Consider the following 16,799-nt stretch of genomic DNA (forward strand, 5'->3'; position numbering starts at 1 on the left):
AGAATCGTTCATGATCCATTGCATTCTACAGCATAGAGCAAAACAGACAGTGACTGAAGGAGCTTCCCCACTTTGAAGTAAATATGACTAATTCACAGCACTGATAAATAGATATGTCTTTGTCAGAACTTTGTCATGATTTTGATGCCCTGGAATGCATTCGCAAGAGGTGCCATTCGAATGTTGAGCTAAAACCAGAAAAAAAAGTGAGATGACTCTGGCATGACATTAAAAAGAAATTACCTTCAGGTATGTGTGGTCCATCACATTAAGACTGCACTTGAGACACCAGACAGGGAGGAATCAAGCACGATTTAGGTGGTCTGGAGGAGGAAGAGTAGGTGGAAGTGAGGACCAGAATGTGTGGGATTGATGTACATGAAGTGTCTCCGAAGGAACAGAAAATTTTGTAGGAAAAAAAAAAAAAAGACCAAGGAACAGGGCATGGTTGGGGATGGGTGGGTACTGAAAGATGGGGGAAATATGGGATAATGGCAGTTAGCTCTTTGGAAGCTGCCACTGTAAGAAGAAATATGAAACAGAGACGTTCTAAAGAGAATTTGAGATAAAAAGACTAGAGGACGAGAGGTCAGTCAGAACATTACTAGAAAGAAGTAGGTGTTTGGAGAGTGAAAGCGGAACAGAGACTCTTTCTTTGAAAGTAGGAGATGTAGGTTTTAGCCCTTCTTTCTGTCAGTTAACTCAGCTACTTCCTCTCATACCAGCAGATTTCCGTGAGATTGCATGAACAAGACATAGCCTAAAAAGTTGGCCAGATCCTTACATGGTTATCCTTTTGCATCCTCAATGGAAAATAGAGCTATCAGGAAGTTTCTGTAGTTCTCAGTAATACTCTAAGGCTTATGCAACTCAGTATCTCCAGTGGATTTCAGTTTCTCCGTCTGTAAATAGAAGCACGTAAACTACAAACAGTAGAGTGGTTTCTGGGTTCAACATTAAGTCAAGTCAAATGTGTAGAGGTCTTGAGCAGCTGAAACTGTCCTCTACCAACTAACAATGTATGTTTCTTCTCGACAAAGTGAATTCTTTCCGTGTTCTTAATGCTCTAATAGCGTGGCTTCTTAACAGTGATGTTAATAGTGTGAATAGAAAAAATTGTTGCAAATACTTACAGGTGACTTTGAACACCTAATTTTTTTTTTGTTTTGAAATGTAAATTAAATAATATGTACTTTAAAAGTAATAATTTTGATTGAAAGCGGATGCTGTTTGCCCTAATGTTAATCTCATGAGATACATTTTTTCTAGTCTTATTGAGATATAATTGACATGTAACATTATATTTGTTTAAGGTACCCAACATAATGATTTGATATATGTATATATTGTGAAATGATCACTGCAATAAGTTAACATCCTTCACCTCACATAGTTACATTTTTTTTCTTGTGATGAGAACTTTTAAGATCTACTCTCTTAGCAGCTTTCATAATACAGTATCATTAATGATAGCCCCATGAGATATTGTCACAACTATATTAAAAGTTTTGTCTTAGGGAGTTGTTAGAATCCTGGAAATTTTGTGGAGATCTTCAGTTCAAGTTCTTAAAGTTAATTCATTGTTTAAAAAAATAAATTTACTAGTTCAAAGGCTCCTTCTCTCTCCTCCAGTTTCCACCCATCTTCCTATACACACAGAGAGACAGACAGACAGACAGACACACACACACATACACACACATACATATGCTATCCTATATCCAAGAAGAAATGTTATTGAGGGTGGGGTAACCTTACAACAACAAAACAAAATCTACTTGCTGTTGTTAAGTATCTGTGTCAATTAAGTGTCATTGAAATGAGACATAAATTACGTCCCTAATATGAAAAAAGTTTGACCTAAATTAATGTCATTCTAGTAAAATAGAGAAAAAGAACTTTTTTCAAAAGGGAACAATAAAGAATCTGGCATTTTAACAGTGTAATTTTAAATTATTTTCTAAAGGACATATTAATGTGTCAAAGTACTAGAATTATTGCACATTGGTAGAAGTCTTGAGCATTCTAACTTGTTACTTCTCTAGACATAAACTTCAGCCAAACTTTTGGTGAAGCCTTTTTCCCACAGTCCATGGGCCTAATACTGAGCCACTTAGAAGCATAGGAGTCTTGCAGAACTTGAAAGAAGAGGAATAAATGATGGCTCACCTAAGAGATAATATATGGCTTCAGATTCTTCAAGTTCATTGTGTAGGTTTCTTGGAGGACTCTTGGGATATTGACCCTTTGATACAACAAGTGAACTGCATCAAGATATTGTCAGTTGTAGAACTCTTTATTCATGCTACAAATTCTTGCCTGTTTACTATGTGCCAGGTGCTTGGATAAGAGTAACAAACAACCTAGACAAGATTCTTGTCCTCCGGGCCTTATAATCTAAAAGGGGAACAGACATTAAACAAATTAGTACACAATTAAGTAATAACCCTTGAAATAAGTAGTTGGAAGGAAATGCAGAGGTTACTAGTGAAAAGACCTAAGTCTATTCTGGGTTATTAGGGAAGACCGTCCAGAGAAGTGACATTTAAAGTGTAACTTAAGAGGAAAAATAGAAATTAGAGGAGCAACAGGAGAGGATAGGAATGAACATTGCAGACACAAGGCTTCACCCAGCATCTGTGATAGCCTAAAGACAGGAAGGTAAATGGGAATATAGTGTAGTAAAGGCGGGCCATGCAGGGCCTTTAGATTTGAGAGTCAAATGAACTTGGATTTAAATTCCAGCTTCATCACTTAATAACTGTGTGATCTTGAGCAAATTATTTGGTTACAAGCATGATCTACAAGTTATTAGTGTATCCATTAGCCTTTTCTGCATAATAAACTACCCCAAATTAAGTGGCTTTAACACAACCACTGGGGGAGACTCACTTTGGCCTGGACCCACAGGGATGATTCTTGTGCTATGCTCTTCCTGAAATAGTCTTTCTCTTGGTTTGCAAAGTGCAGCTGAAAAGTCAAGAAACATGAGGACTGCAAAGTATCCATTTACTTTAGTAACATGAGGTTGTTTTAAACCTTAGACTATACTGCTGTTATGGGGGTGGAAGTGGAACAGCCCTGTGTTTAGGAGTGAATAGAGGCTGTGGTAGGCAGAATAACAGCCACCCAAGGATGCTGACATTCTCATCCTCAGAACTTGTGAGCATATTGGGTTACATGACAAACAAATTAAGGGAATTAAGGTTGCAGATGGAATTAAAGTTGTTAGTCAGCTGACCTTAAAATAGGGAGATTATCCTGGATTCCCTGGGGGGGGGCCCATAAAAGTGGAAGAGGAAGGCAGAAGAGGAGAGTCAGATGGAGATATGCCTACAGAAGAGGTTAGAGTGATACAGTGTGGGAAGTGACTCAGCTGCCACTGCTGGCTTAGAAGATGGAGGAAGAGGCCATGAGCCAAGGAATGTGGGCAGCCTCTTGAAGCTGGAAAAGGCAGGAAACAGACTTTCCCTTAAAACTTCCAGAGTAAGTGCAGCTCTGCTGACACCTTGATTTTAGCCCAGTGACACCCACACCAGACTTCTAATCTACAACATAAAATAATAAACTTGTCTTGTTTTAAGCCACCAAATCTGTAGTAATTTGTTACAGCAGCAATAGGAAGTGAATGGAGAGTAAGTAAGGAGAGTCAGATCAGACATGTAGAGCACTCTTATTCTTTTTTTTTTTTTAAATTTATTTATTTTTATTTTTGTCTGTGTTGGGTCTTCATTTCTGTGCGAGGGCTTTCTCTAGTTGTGGCAAGTGGGGGCCACTCTTCATTGCGGTGCGCAGGCCTCTCACTGTCGCGGCCTCTTGTTGCGGAGCACAGGCTCCAGATGCGCAGGCTCAGTAGTTGTGGCTCACGGGCCTAGCCGCTCTGCGGCATGTGGGATCTTCCCAGACCAGGGCTCGAACCCGCGTCTCCTGCATCGGCAGGCAGATTCTCAACCACTGCGCCACCAGGGAAGCCCTGTAGAGCACTCTTTAAAGAACTTTTGCCATGAAAGGAAGAAGAGAAGAGAAGATGGGACATACGGGATTTAGGGAGGATGGTCGTGTTTTAAAGTGGGAGAGATTTTGTGACTTTGAATTTTCACATTATTTGTGTGATTTCTGTGTTATTTTTATGCTTCTTAGAAACACAACATCAGAGTGCTTCATCTGGCACTCCAACTACTGTCACATAAAAATCTTTAAAAGCAATTTATTTGCATTTGAATAAAAACCAGATATCTCTGCAATTTTAAAACATGAGGATTGCACTAAAATATCAGTTATTTAAGAAAATTTCTCTTTTGCTTAAAACCAACTAAAACTAATTAGACCCTGTAGTACTTTGTAGAAGTATATATTAAACATTTATAAGCTTTGAAATTATGCTTACATTGAGAGAATAGGTAAGTCAGGACACCATAAATTTGAATTTTATTTTAAAATCATTATAATTAAACATGTCATGATTTTTCAGTTCTATAAATTGTAACTGATGTCTGTAAATAATAACAGTAGTCAATAGTCATTTTTAAATAAATGCTTACTGCATGTTTGGCCCAAGTTTAACTCTCAATAGCTCATTTAATCACCATGACAATCTTATGTGCGAGTTGGAATTATTTATATTCCTATTTTATGGATATAGAGTATAAGCCATTCTACATATAAAGAAGATCATCTAGCAACTACAAATGAATTGAGATATAATCTTTTTCATATAGGAAGTTCCTTTTAGGCTTAATCAAGGAACCAGTAGTCTATACAAGCATCATATGAGGTATTCCATTTTATGGACTGTAAGTAAATCTCAGTATAATTTTAAGTTGATCAATGTTTTTTCGTAAGAGTCACATTGATGAAATATGCCTCACAGCTCCTGAGAACATATCATATTTATTCACTTGTTTATTTATAGTTATTGTCACAAAGGTGTACTATTGATGGTCTCCTTCTCTTCTTCAGTTATGAACAGAATGAATCTTAAGACTTATTCCGAACCTTTCTAGGAGGGGAAGAGATCAGAATTTAAGAGATATGTTCATCAGGAAATGTGTTCTTGCTATGTTATTACCCGTTTCCTTCTACTTTTCCCCTTCTTTTTTGCTGCCCATTGGTCTATTTGAATAGCAGTTTTTAGCTATTATAATATTTAACTATTTCTTTCTACTTTTACTGTTAATAAACTTGAGATGAAAAATCTGCCCTAGTTCTCCTATATGGCTACAGCAGCCAGTAAGCAGAGTATTGCATGTTTATTCAATTCATGCAACTGATATTAGTGGATGCTTTATATTTGCTAGTGTCAGACCCTGTGCCTGGCAGAGAGAAAATTGCCCTGGGACTTTCATCTGCCTCACTGGTGTCACATTTCAACTTTGCTTTCTGGCAGCATACATTTAAATAAGCTTTTAGACTAAAACGTACAACATGTCATTAGAAAAGCATGAATCTATTTATGGACTATACTCTCTATAAAGCTTATCTTTGTGTCTACTATTTTAGACGCTTTGGAGGTTTTTTAAAAAAATGTCTTCAGGAATTTTAAAATTATTCTTCCCCTGCTTAAACCTCATTCTTTCCCTTATCTTCCTCTTCTAACCCCTTCCATTGTGCTTGGTGGATAACCCCATGTGCACAAGCACCCTAAATCTTAACCGAGTGTGCCTAATTTATCTTAAGTAAAACCTCCTGTCCTTGGAGGATGGTACCTATCCAGCAGCCCCTTTTACAGAGGGGCCCCTTATGCTCAACAAAGTAATGGTAGTTAAACGTCATTTAAAAGTCATTTCCCACCAGAGCTTCATTTGTGAAGGTGCTTTTTTCCAACTCCCTAACCTCAGTCCTGTACTTAACTGACTCCTGGGACACGTGCTCGCCTTTTCCAGTGACTTATTCAGGCCTAGCTTCCCTTCCCTCCAGTTTCCTTCCATCCCCTTCCACAATTTTAGCAGCCGTATTGATAACCAGTTCAACACCATGCCAAGCCACCTTGACTTGTGATGTTTTAACCTTTACTTCACTGTAGCCATTCATAAGCCTAGTCACACATTGGGCCTTGTCACTAAAACCAGTCGCACATCTAAGACTTCTAATCAGGTTTCTTCTTTGACCATAATCTTCTCTTTTCCTCCTTTCTCACACTCCCTGGGCCTGTTCTTCAATCCTCATTGACCCTGCCTTCCCTCGAGTCTTTCCTGCCCCTTTCCCTGCAACATCTTTGGGTTCCACGTGCCTCTTTACTGGCCTGGCATCTGCCTGGTCTGGCACACGAGAACCACTTGCCCTGTTAACCTTCCTCCTCGCCTGACATGCCAGTTGCTTTGATTACTCTCTAAACTCTTTTTCCAGTACCAGCTTTCTAAGCTTTCCTCATATGTCTCCAAAATGTGTCAGCTGGGTCTGGCCTGAAATTCATGCTGATAGTCTCAACAGAATTTCACAGAGGTTAGCAGACATTTTACTCCTCTCTCCTGAGCGGCATGTGACTTTTGCTAACCTCTTACTACTTCTCAGCCCTGCAGCCTTATCAACGTCGTCTTCCGTGTCTGAGGTGCCCACTTGTCCTACTGCCACTGAAAATCTATCAAGTCCGGCTGCTGCAAACTCTCAGATTTTCTTCCCCTCTTCTTCCTTCTGCACCTTCAAAATTTCTGTGTCCAATTTGAAATGCCTATCAAATTGGTAGAAATTAAAGATAATGATAATATCAAGAGTTGGTGAGAACTTTGTTTTCTAAGACATCCATTCACTGTTAGTGGGGAATATAAATGACCTTTTGGAGGAAGGTACCTGTAAACATTGGCAGCAATTAATAAAATTAATATGTACGTATGTTGTGACTTAGGGTCAGAGTCTGAAGAGCCATGATATCTGATGCATATGTGATCATAAACCAGATCCTTGGCTGGGGAAGAGTAGCTACAAAGAGCATTAGTGGGGCAAATGACAAACTTTGAATAGAGAGTATAGATTAGATAATAGTATTTTTATCATAAAGTTTCTGATATTGATAATTGTACTGTGGTTATATGAAAGGGCATTCTTTTTTTAGTATTTGCACACTGAAGGACATAGGAGCTTGATGTCTCCAACTTATTCTCAATTGGCTCAGGGGAATTACACAGAGAATACTAAAGCCAATGAAGCAAAATATAAACAGTTGGTGAATTTGCATGCTGGTTATATGGGGATTACTTGTGCTGTTCTTGCAAATACTTTTTGTAAGTTTGAAATTGTATCAAGATATTAAAAAAAAAAAAAAAACCCTAGGTAAGGCATTATGGTCTAGGAAAAGCTTTTTAAATAGGGCCCAGATATAATGGACAATTTTCACCAGCCTTCCTTGACTAAGGATATAATTCCAAGTTTTATGCCACTGTCCCTTACAATGTAAGCCTATGGAACAAGGTTAGAGTATAATTTTTCCAAAACAGTGTTGTCCAAGTTTGTAGCTTTGTCTGAAGTCATTATAGTAAATAATGAGAAAGATGTAAAGATTACATTTATTGTCCTGTATGTATTATTTCTCACAACTGAACATATGATGAGATTTGGACTGCAGGCAATTTGAGGTTCTACTCTCTGACAAGAACCTAGAATGTAGCTCTTTGTGGTCAAATTCAGAGCCATCTGCTTTAACAGGCAGGTGGGTTAAGATGAGAACTGCAGGGCAAGGCCAAGCACTTTTTTGGAGAAAACAGCCCTAGGCCCTCTCCTACAAGATATAAATTGACTTTCTTAAGTTCTATGTCAGAAATATGTCAGCAATAATCTTAGGTTGGCACATTCTCAAAAAAGATGGAGACTGTTTACTGTGGACATTAAAAAGAAATCTTAGTACAGCCCCCTAGGAATGTCTCCTTCTGAGTACTGTGACATTCTTATGAGCCCTCCAAAACCTGATTAAGAAAAGCATGTAAAATAGAGAAACTTTATGACCAAATATATAGAATTATTGGCTCTAAGCCTTTCAGATATTTGAAGGACAGGATAGTTGATTTTAAGACAGTTTTTCTGACAGTAATTAGCAATACCAGTTGCCCAGTGGGGCTGCTCCTGATAAATGATAGTAAAAACTATATCAGTAGGGGAAAAAGGGCAACCTATATAGCATTTAAAAAAATCACTGTTTTAGAGTCAGACTGCCCATGTTCATAATCCTTATTCTCTCACTTAACAGATATGCAACTCTGGATAATTTTTTTAACCTCTCTGGGTTTCAGTATTTTCTAGAGATTACCTATTTTCTCTGGGGACTATACTATTATTTTAATAGCACCAACTTCGTAGCATTGTTTATCAGGATCAAATTTGTTATCATATCCAAATAGAACAGGCACATAGAAAGTGCCCAATATCTCTAGTTGTTATTATTTCTTTGTCTAGTCTCAAAAGCAGTGAGCTGTGATGAGATACAGATTTTAAAGGAAGGCGGCCAAAACCCTGTTTTACATCTCTTAGTTCTTATCTGCCAGGAGCCCTTTCCCACTTACCGTGACTAACCGGGGTTACTAAGATGCTGCTTCTACACAAACGGCAGTAGCCAGGAGCGTAAACTGAGCCAACACCACTTAGTCCATTTTCGTTGTATGTCCACAGGGGCAAAAAGCCTCAGGAATATCAATAAAAACTGGACACTCTCATGCTATTTCTTATCATGAAGAGAATAAAAACCGTTGGCATTGGCTTAAAAAAAAACCCTCATGCTTGCAGTTTGTTGAGAAAGAAATTGGCAGAGACTTGAGAAATCTAATCTCTAGAATTCTAATGAATCCATAATTTTGACAGGAAAGTATTCAGGGTAGATGAGTTGGCATGGACCAAGGCCCACCAGGCAGAGTAGATCTTAAATAATTCTAGTAGTAGACAGTTTCCACTCACGTGCTTTATTCCATCTGAGCTTTTAAATAAGTCTTTTTTATGGAGAAATGTAATTTATGCCCAGTGGGAAAGGGTTGGGATCGGGGTTAGGGGAAAGTGGATGTTCCATGAGTTACAAAGCTGAGAAGACTCTTCCTCTCAGATGTTAGTAATGATCTGGGTTTTCATTGATGTCTTTGACCATATTCATGCCACTGCTAACTCTATCCCAGAATCTGCCTGCATTCTTGATTCCAGTGTTCTCTTTCAAGGGAGTAAACATTTTATATCAATAATTCAACTCAAATTGAATAATATCCCTGTAGTCTTTTCTAAATTTTGTTTTATTTGTTGTGTCACTGCCTGGCTAAGTTGTTTTTAGTTTCAAGGCCAAGCCCTAACCTTTCCCTAATAGAGTTGCTAGCTCTCTGGATAAATACAGAGGTGTAAAGAGACCAGAAATGCAGTTCCAGCACATCCTCAGTAGGCAGAGATCTTGTTGACAATGAAAACCTCATGCTCCATTTCACTTTTTAAAGCTCTGAACCTCAGTAATCCAGTTCTAAATACAGTAAGCTCCAGGACAGCTATGCCAAGCAAGGCCAGAAGTCAGGGAGAAGCGATCCTAATGCTCAGGAGAAATGGCGCTGGGTGCTTGCGCCGTGATGATGAAGTTTATGGTGCTGGCGAGCTGTAAGACGCTACTCTCAGATGTTTCCCATGTGCTGGCAGTCCGCATTCATTGGTTTGTTTGTAAATAAACTTCATAGGCACTTTTCCATTCAAATTTTTAATGCTGTCTTTTGAGTGATGTTCTGGAAACTTTTTTGGCTTGTAACTCCTTGGAAAATCTGATAAAAGCTGTGGACCCTCTCTTCTCAGTAGAATGCACACATGCTTACATATACTTGAAAAAATTGTGCATAATTTCAAGGTATTTACATGCACCTTCCTCTTAATGATCTAACTGGCCATAAGAAATTTATCTTCCTTTTCCTAAAAGGATTCCAGAAGGGCTCTTTTGTACCTTTTAACAGTCTTAGAATAAATAATTCAAGATGGTGATGGTGATGACGATAACTACCATTTATTGAGCTTTTACTATTTGTTAGACCCTGTGCATTCCTCATTTCCAAAGGTGAACTCTGGGTCATCCCTTCCAAATCTGTCCTTCCTGCAGCCTTCCCCATCTCAGGTAACACCAATTCCATCTCTTCATGTGCTCAAGTAGGGCTGGATCCTTACCACCACCAAGCTGTCACCTTTCTCCTAGGCTCCATCATCTCTTCTTGTTTACTGCAAGTGATCTCCCTACTTTCCCTCTTGAAAGTTCTCAACACAGCAGTCAGAGTCATTGATCCTGTTAAAATGGAAGTCTTATCATACCACTGTTGTACTCAATCTTCCAGAGGCTTCTTATTTCATTCAGAGTAAAATATGAAATCCTTACAATGGCCAGAAACCTCTGTGCTGTCCAGCTCCAGGGGCCACAAGAAAAAATAAAGAGAACCAAAAATGGTAAATAGGAAGGCTAATATGACAAACTCTAAATATGTACTTGCTCTCTTTTCTTTCAGCCTCTTTGAAAGACATAAAACTATATAAGGTAATAATTATAATGTATTGTTGGGTTTGTAACATATATAGTTATACTATGTATAACAATCATAGCTCAAAAGGGAGGAAGAAAGTATAGAGCTATGTAGGAGAAATGTTTCTATATATCACTGGAATTAAGTTGGTATAAATCTGAAACTGTTTGTGATAATGTGTGTATGGTAAGCCATAGAGCAACCACTAAGAAAATAACTTAAAAAAGTGAAATTCATTAAAGAAACTAAAATGTTACACTAGAAAATATTTACTTAATGAAAAAGAAAGAAGTAAGGAGGAATAGAGGAACAAATAAAGATATGAAATATGTAGAAAACAAAAAAGTAAAATAGCAAGACATAAGTCCAACTATATCAATAATAACATTAAATGTGAATGGATTAATCAGTACAATCAAAAGACAGAGATTGTCAGACGAGGGGAAAGATTCAACTATATACTGTTTACAGGAGATACACTGTATACTCAAAGGTACAAATAGGTTAAAAAGAAAAAGGATAGGAAAAGATAAATCATGCAAACAGCAACCACAAGAAAGCAGGAGTGGCTATACTAATATCAGACAAAATATACTTAACAAAAAAGTATACTAGAGATAAAAAGGGATACTTCATGATGGTAAAAGATTCTATGTTTACGGATTGAAAGCCTTTATAAAGATGGCAATACTCCCCAAATTGATCTATAGATTTAACAGACCTCTCTCAAAATCCCAGCTTATTTTTTTATGGAAATTGACAAAGTCATCCTAAAATTGTATGGAAAAATCAAGGAACCTTAGAATAGCTAAAACAATTTTGAAAAGGAAGAATTAAGTTGGAAGACTCACACTTTTAAAACTTACTACAAAGCTACAATAATCAAGAAAGTGTGGCACTGGAATAAAGATAGACATATAGATAATAGATTAGAATTGAGAGTCCAGAAATAAACCCTCACATTTACTGTCAATTGATTTTTTGACAAGGGTGCCAATGAGGAAAGAACAGTCTTTTTAACTAATGGTGCTGGAACAGCTGGATAACCATATGCAAAAGTATGAAATTGGGCCCATAACTCACAACATATACAAAACTTAACTCAATGGATCAAAGATGAAAAGTAAGAACTAAACCTATAAATCTCTTAGAAGAAAACATAGGGGTAAATTTTTGTGACCTTGGTTTTGGCAGTGATTTCTTAAATGTGACATCAAAAGCACAAGCAACTGGGCTTCCCTGGTGGCACAGTGGTTAAGAATCCGCCTGCCAATGCAGGGGACATTGGATCGAGCCCTGGTCCGGAAAGATCCCACATGCCACGGAGCAACTAAGCTTGTGCACCACAACTACTGAGCCTGCGCTCTAGAGCCCACGAGCCACAACTACTGAAGCCTGCACGCTTAGAGCCTGTGCTCCACAACAAGAGAAGCCACCGCAGTGAGAAGCCCATGCACCGCAACGAAGAGTAGCCCCTGCTCACCACAACTAGAGAAAGCCTGTGGGCAGCAACAAAGACCCAACTCAGCCAAAATATAAATAAATGAATAAATAAATAAATTTTTTAAAAAAAGCACAAGCAACTAAAGGAGAAACAGATGAATTGGGATTTCTGGGGAGGGAGTATGTGAAAATATTTTAAAATTGAATGTGGTGATGGCTGCTCAACTCTGAATACACTAAAAACCATTGAATTTTACACTTTAAATTGGTGAATTTCATGGTATGTGAATTATATTTCAAATAAAAAAGAAAAAACCAAGAGGGGCAAAAAAAACCACCAAAAACCCTTAATCGACGTTTCACAAAAGAAGGTATAGAAATGTCCGATAAGGCATGGAAAGATACTAAATATCATTATTATTCAGGAAAATGCAAATTAAAACCATAACGAGATACCACTACATACCAAACAAAACAACTAGAATTATAACAACTGAGGGTACTAGGTACTTATCTTACAGAGATTCCCACTAACCTCATATCCCTGCTATTGATAGCACTTACCCTGTAACTCCACTCCAGGTATCGCAGCTCCTGCTGTTACAGTCCTTTGGCAGCCTATGTATCTGCCTTACCAATGTTGACAGCTTGGACCACTGGATAGAGTTGGCTGTTAAGCTTATAAAGTGTGCAACTCTGTACCTACAAATAAAGCATATTTATTTTATGAATGTCAAGTCTTCACCTTGCGCTGTTGGTCTATTCTACAAGTAGGAAGTAGGTGACTTGATGTTGTTTTAGGTTTGTCTTCTTAGATTTATAGTTAATTTTTCTTAGTCTCCCCAGTAAATGAAATAAAACACTTTCTATGTTCCAAGAAACAATAATCTATAGTAGTTCTGATTCCCATTTTATAGATAAAGAACTGACACTGAGAGAGACTTTATTTGCTCAAGACAGGACACAGTAGAGCCATTGTCTAGTTGAGGTTTATTGATTATAAAGCCCAGGTTCTTTGGATTATATCAAGTTGCCTCAAAGACAGGAGTGCATTGGGTTTTTTTTTTTACAACTCATTTGCCCTTGAGTTTCAGAGTGTTTTTGTTTTTTAAAGATGAATACATTGATCGTGACTTTAAAAAGCTCAGAGTTTAGCAGAGAAAGGAAGTATGCAAATAAACATTTTCAGTGCAGCAAGATAATTGCAGTGGTATAAGTCTTTAATAAACACAGGGGGTAACATAAAAGGGAGTGATCAACTCTGCTGGAGTGGCTATTGAAGATGAGATAATTAAGTAGGACATTCAAGGGTGTGTAGGAGTTTGTCAGTTGGTCAACTGACCTATGAATGCCTATATCTGTACCATGACTAACTATGGAAACCATATGCATAAACATCAGTATTAGATTTAAATAAGTAACTACTTAAAGGTAGAAAAAATTCACTGTTAGTTTGCAGGAATGCTATGTTCCTTTACACCTTTTTAATAATTAGCTTTTTGTTAAGATATAATTAAAACCTCTTGGCAAAATACAAAAGTCTTAAAAGGGCAGTGCTTTTTGCTGGCATGTGCTTTGTTAAATACATTGCAAAACAACCAGCTTTTAGAGTTCTTTCATTCTGTTGCATCAGCTGTTTGGAATTTGAAGTTAAACGGGCAAGATAAAAATTTGTGAGTTAATGAAGATTCTGCTTTGGTCTTTTATCAAATTGTGGTAAACTTGACAAATGAATATACTTGGGATACATGCTTTTCAGATTTTTTTTTAGGAGAAAAGCTTTAATCTATATCTGTGACTGTTTTCTAGGTGTACATTGTTTCTCACACACAAATGTTGTGTAAGATAGTAATGGTTAGTTTCTGATGAAACTATTATCAGTTTATCAATAAATGTCTTCTTAGAGCCTATGATGAACACAGTTGTGGCTTATTGCTATTCAGCTCCTAATTTATGTCTCACTGTAGCTTTTTTCTCTCTTATTTCATTATTCCTCTTGGAATAAAATGGGCAAATTGAAAGGGAAATGGGAATCGTTTAGTTTCAGGTGTTTTGATTCACCCATGTTGTGCTACTTTTACTTTTGAGTTATGTGGAACCATAAGAAGGCTACCTGCTACCTAATATACATTTTTGGAAGGGCTCTCCATAGACAATTCTGGAAAATAGGGAATCTGCTTAAAAATAGTGACCGGCCATTACTACAAAGGAAAGGCTGGGAGTTTTGTTTTGTTTTTTTCATTTTTTATTTTAGTTATTGGAGTGGTTGATGTTTTGGTACTCTACAGCAAGTTAAGAATTGTATGGTGATGGCAGAGGTTTCTGATATGCTGGATTTGGGAAAATTATTTAAATATATGCAGATTTCATGTAATAGTTTTAATAGCAATACTCTATGCAAATTCATTTGTGGTTTAGGGTAGTCATTAACTTATGAAACTGTATTTATATGAATTTAGTAATATATTCTATATGAAACTATATACTAAGAATTGTACAAAAATAATGTATTAAAATCAATGCCTTATGGTTAATCCAAAGTGGTTAAAAGGAAATATTTCCTTTAGTTTATGAATACAAGTCAAAGACAGAAAAAATATATTTCATTTTTAGATTATATAAATGGTGGAGAACTTTTTACTCATCTTTCTCAAAGAGAGCGTTTCACAGAGCACGAGGTGCAGATCTATGTTGGAGAGATCGTGCTTGCCCTCGAACATCTCCACAAGGTAAGAGATGCTTAACCTTTGGGATTTCCTTTTTTAGAAAATCTAGTAACTAAAGTAATGATGGAGCTAAAAGAGCTAATGCGTTTACATGTCATTGTCTTCGTGGAGATTGTGGAAGCACACTCGTAGACCACTACCAATTTTTTTCAATTTCATCATTCCCTTTGTAAAAGTCTACTTTCCTTTTATAGTTCCTGGGATGCAGATTAAAAAGGTAGAACCTGAGCATTTTTTTGGATTTGTTCATGAAAAATTCTGATGCTTATTACAAAGTATCATTAGAATAAAAGATTTTCATTCTTTAAAAAACCTTTAAGGTGAACCCACAAGTCATAATATATATTTCCTTAATTGTGACTTACTCCATTGCAGACTCTGCCTGTGCATCTTCAGAGTATGTTTCCCAATTAGCTTGGAATATCTGTAAGAAGCACTTACCTATGCTACCCAGCTATCCCCCTCTCCCACTCTCGCTTTCTTTTCCATTTGGTTCACCCCTAAGGTCCTCTCTTGCTCCCCCACTCCCTCCTGCTCCATTGCCTTCATGTGGCATGAACTCAGTTACTCAAATTTTTCAGTGGAATTCATATATGTATGTGATGCTGTTTGAACTCTATAAAATCAGTTTAAACTTTTAAAAAATATTATTTCAGATACTATTAATCTTGATCCAAGAAATTTTGACTAAAAATATTTTTTTAATGAGGAAGCATTATTGTAGAAGCAAACAGTCATTATGTAGCCTAGGCTTGTGTGTATTTCCAAGAAATAGAAAGTACTAGAATAATTTTTATCAAAGTTATGTGAGACCATAGGAGGATGACGCGAGTCGCTAAATTCGGATGATACGGGTACATCATAAAGCCGCTGTTTTTCTTTGTTATATATTCAGATGCTACACTAGATTACAGATAAAAAAGAAAAGATTGAAGTGCTGATTATGGAGCATAAAAAGAATGGAGAGAAATGAAGGAAAAAGGCAAGGAAGAAGGATGAAATTTTTAAAGGGGCAGGAAGATTAGAATTGCAGGATGGAGGTAACGGTTGGGAGAGGCTGTGAGAAAAGATGATGAGAAGATATAAGAAGGAAGGGATCAAGAAATGGGTAGATCTAGCCCAGAACAGGAACACAACTGGGCAGGTAGAGGGAGACAGGGTTCAGAATAGGAATTCTAAGGAGAATGAATGAAAAAATGTCTAAGAACAGGAGAGAAGTAGAGAAGGCTCTGGGGCTCAGGGCTGCAGTGCCATGGAGTGAAAGGAAGGGGAGTGTAAGGTGGGAGCTGAACTGAAGTGATAGGAACAGGCATCTGTATTCCTTCTGATAGAATTGGTGGTGTGGGGATGAGCTTTATGCCTATGGTTACTTTTGTGGGGTATAAAGTAGTTAGGACATTTTTATACATGAGCCAAATTGGGCCAGGGAATAGGCTGAAAAGCTTTGTTTTATGCTTAGGGGAATCAGATGTAATTTTTATAATATAAAAATGACGGTGGAAATCACCATAAATACCAGAGTAAACACAAACAAAATACAAAGCTCTGACAGGTAAGCTAGTAAGTTCAGTTTTTAGTTAGTATGAAAACTGTTAATTCTGTTTCTTAAAGGGAAAATCCATGAACATTCATTATTATTAAAACAGGGTAATCAGAAACACAGAGGTAGAGAACATAATGAGTACAAGATATAAATGTAATTGATATAGAGGGAAAGTATATAGCAGATTAGGTCTTAGCTAAATTTCTCTTAATCTGACTACCTAACAAGATAAATACAAAGAGATATAACACAAAGCTAATAATGATAATCTTGATATAGCTACTAACACTGAGTTTCTCAGGAAGAGACAAAAACGGGGAGTTTACTTGGAAGTGATGAGGTAAAGCAGGTAGTAAATGACTTATTCCTAAAATCTTTTCCAAAGAGGTTGTTAAAAAAAAAGTCATACTGGTTGTTAGGTGCTTGTAAGGCTTCAAGTCAAATGTCTGTTTAACAGACTGTGCATTTACAATATATAATAATGTTTTAAAATATGAAAAAAAAACCCCACTGAGGTTCTTGGAAGAAAATTGCCTAGTGTTTTTCCTTGTGTAATTTTTTGTTTCAATTTTAAGAAAGTATCAAGAGTCTTATTTTTCATATACTTAGTGTTGAGGAAAGCAGTGTTTCTAAGTTTAA

At 37.0% G+C, this 16,799-nt stretch overlaps 1 protein-coding gene across 2 annotated transcripts in view; it reads left to right on the forward strand.

Moving 5' to 3' along the window:
- RPS6KA5 (ribosomal protein S6 kinase A5) overlaps window positions 1–16,799 on the forward strand; it is a 183,614-nt gene that overhangs the window by 96,110 nt on the left and 70,705 nt on the right. Inside the window, exon 4 of one of the 2 annotated variants that reach the window (XM_082451268.1) lies at window positions 14,505–14,620. The exons of the other annotated variant lie outside the window; for it this stretch is intronic. Within the exon in view, the coding sequence (XP_082307394.1) occupies window positions 14,505–14,620 (116 nt within the window). The remainder of the gene's footprint in view (window positions 1–14,504; window positions 14,621–16,799) is intronic. 2 annotated transcript variants of the gene reach the window in all.

The sequence above is a fragment of the Balaenoptera physalus genome (genome assembly GCF_965194825.1).
Source record: "Balaenoptera physalus genome assembly, chromosome: 2".
Taxonomy (NCBI): Eukaryota; Metazoa; Chordata; class Mammalia; order Artiodactyla; family Balaenopteridae; genus Balaenoptera; species Balaenoptera physalus.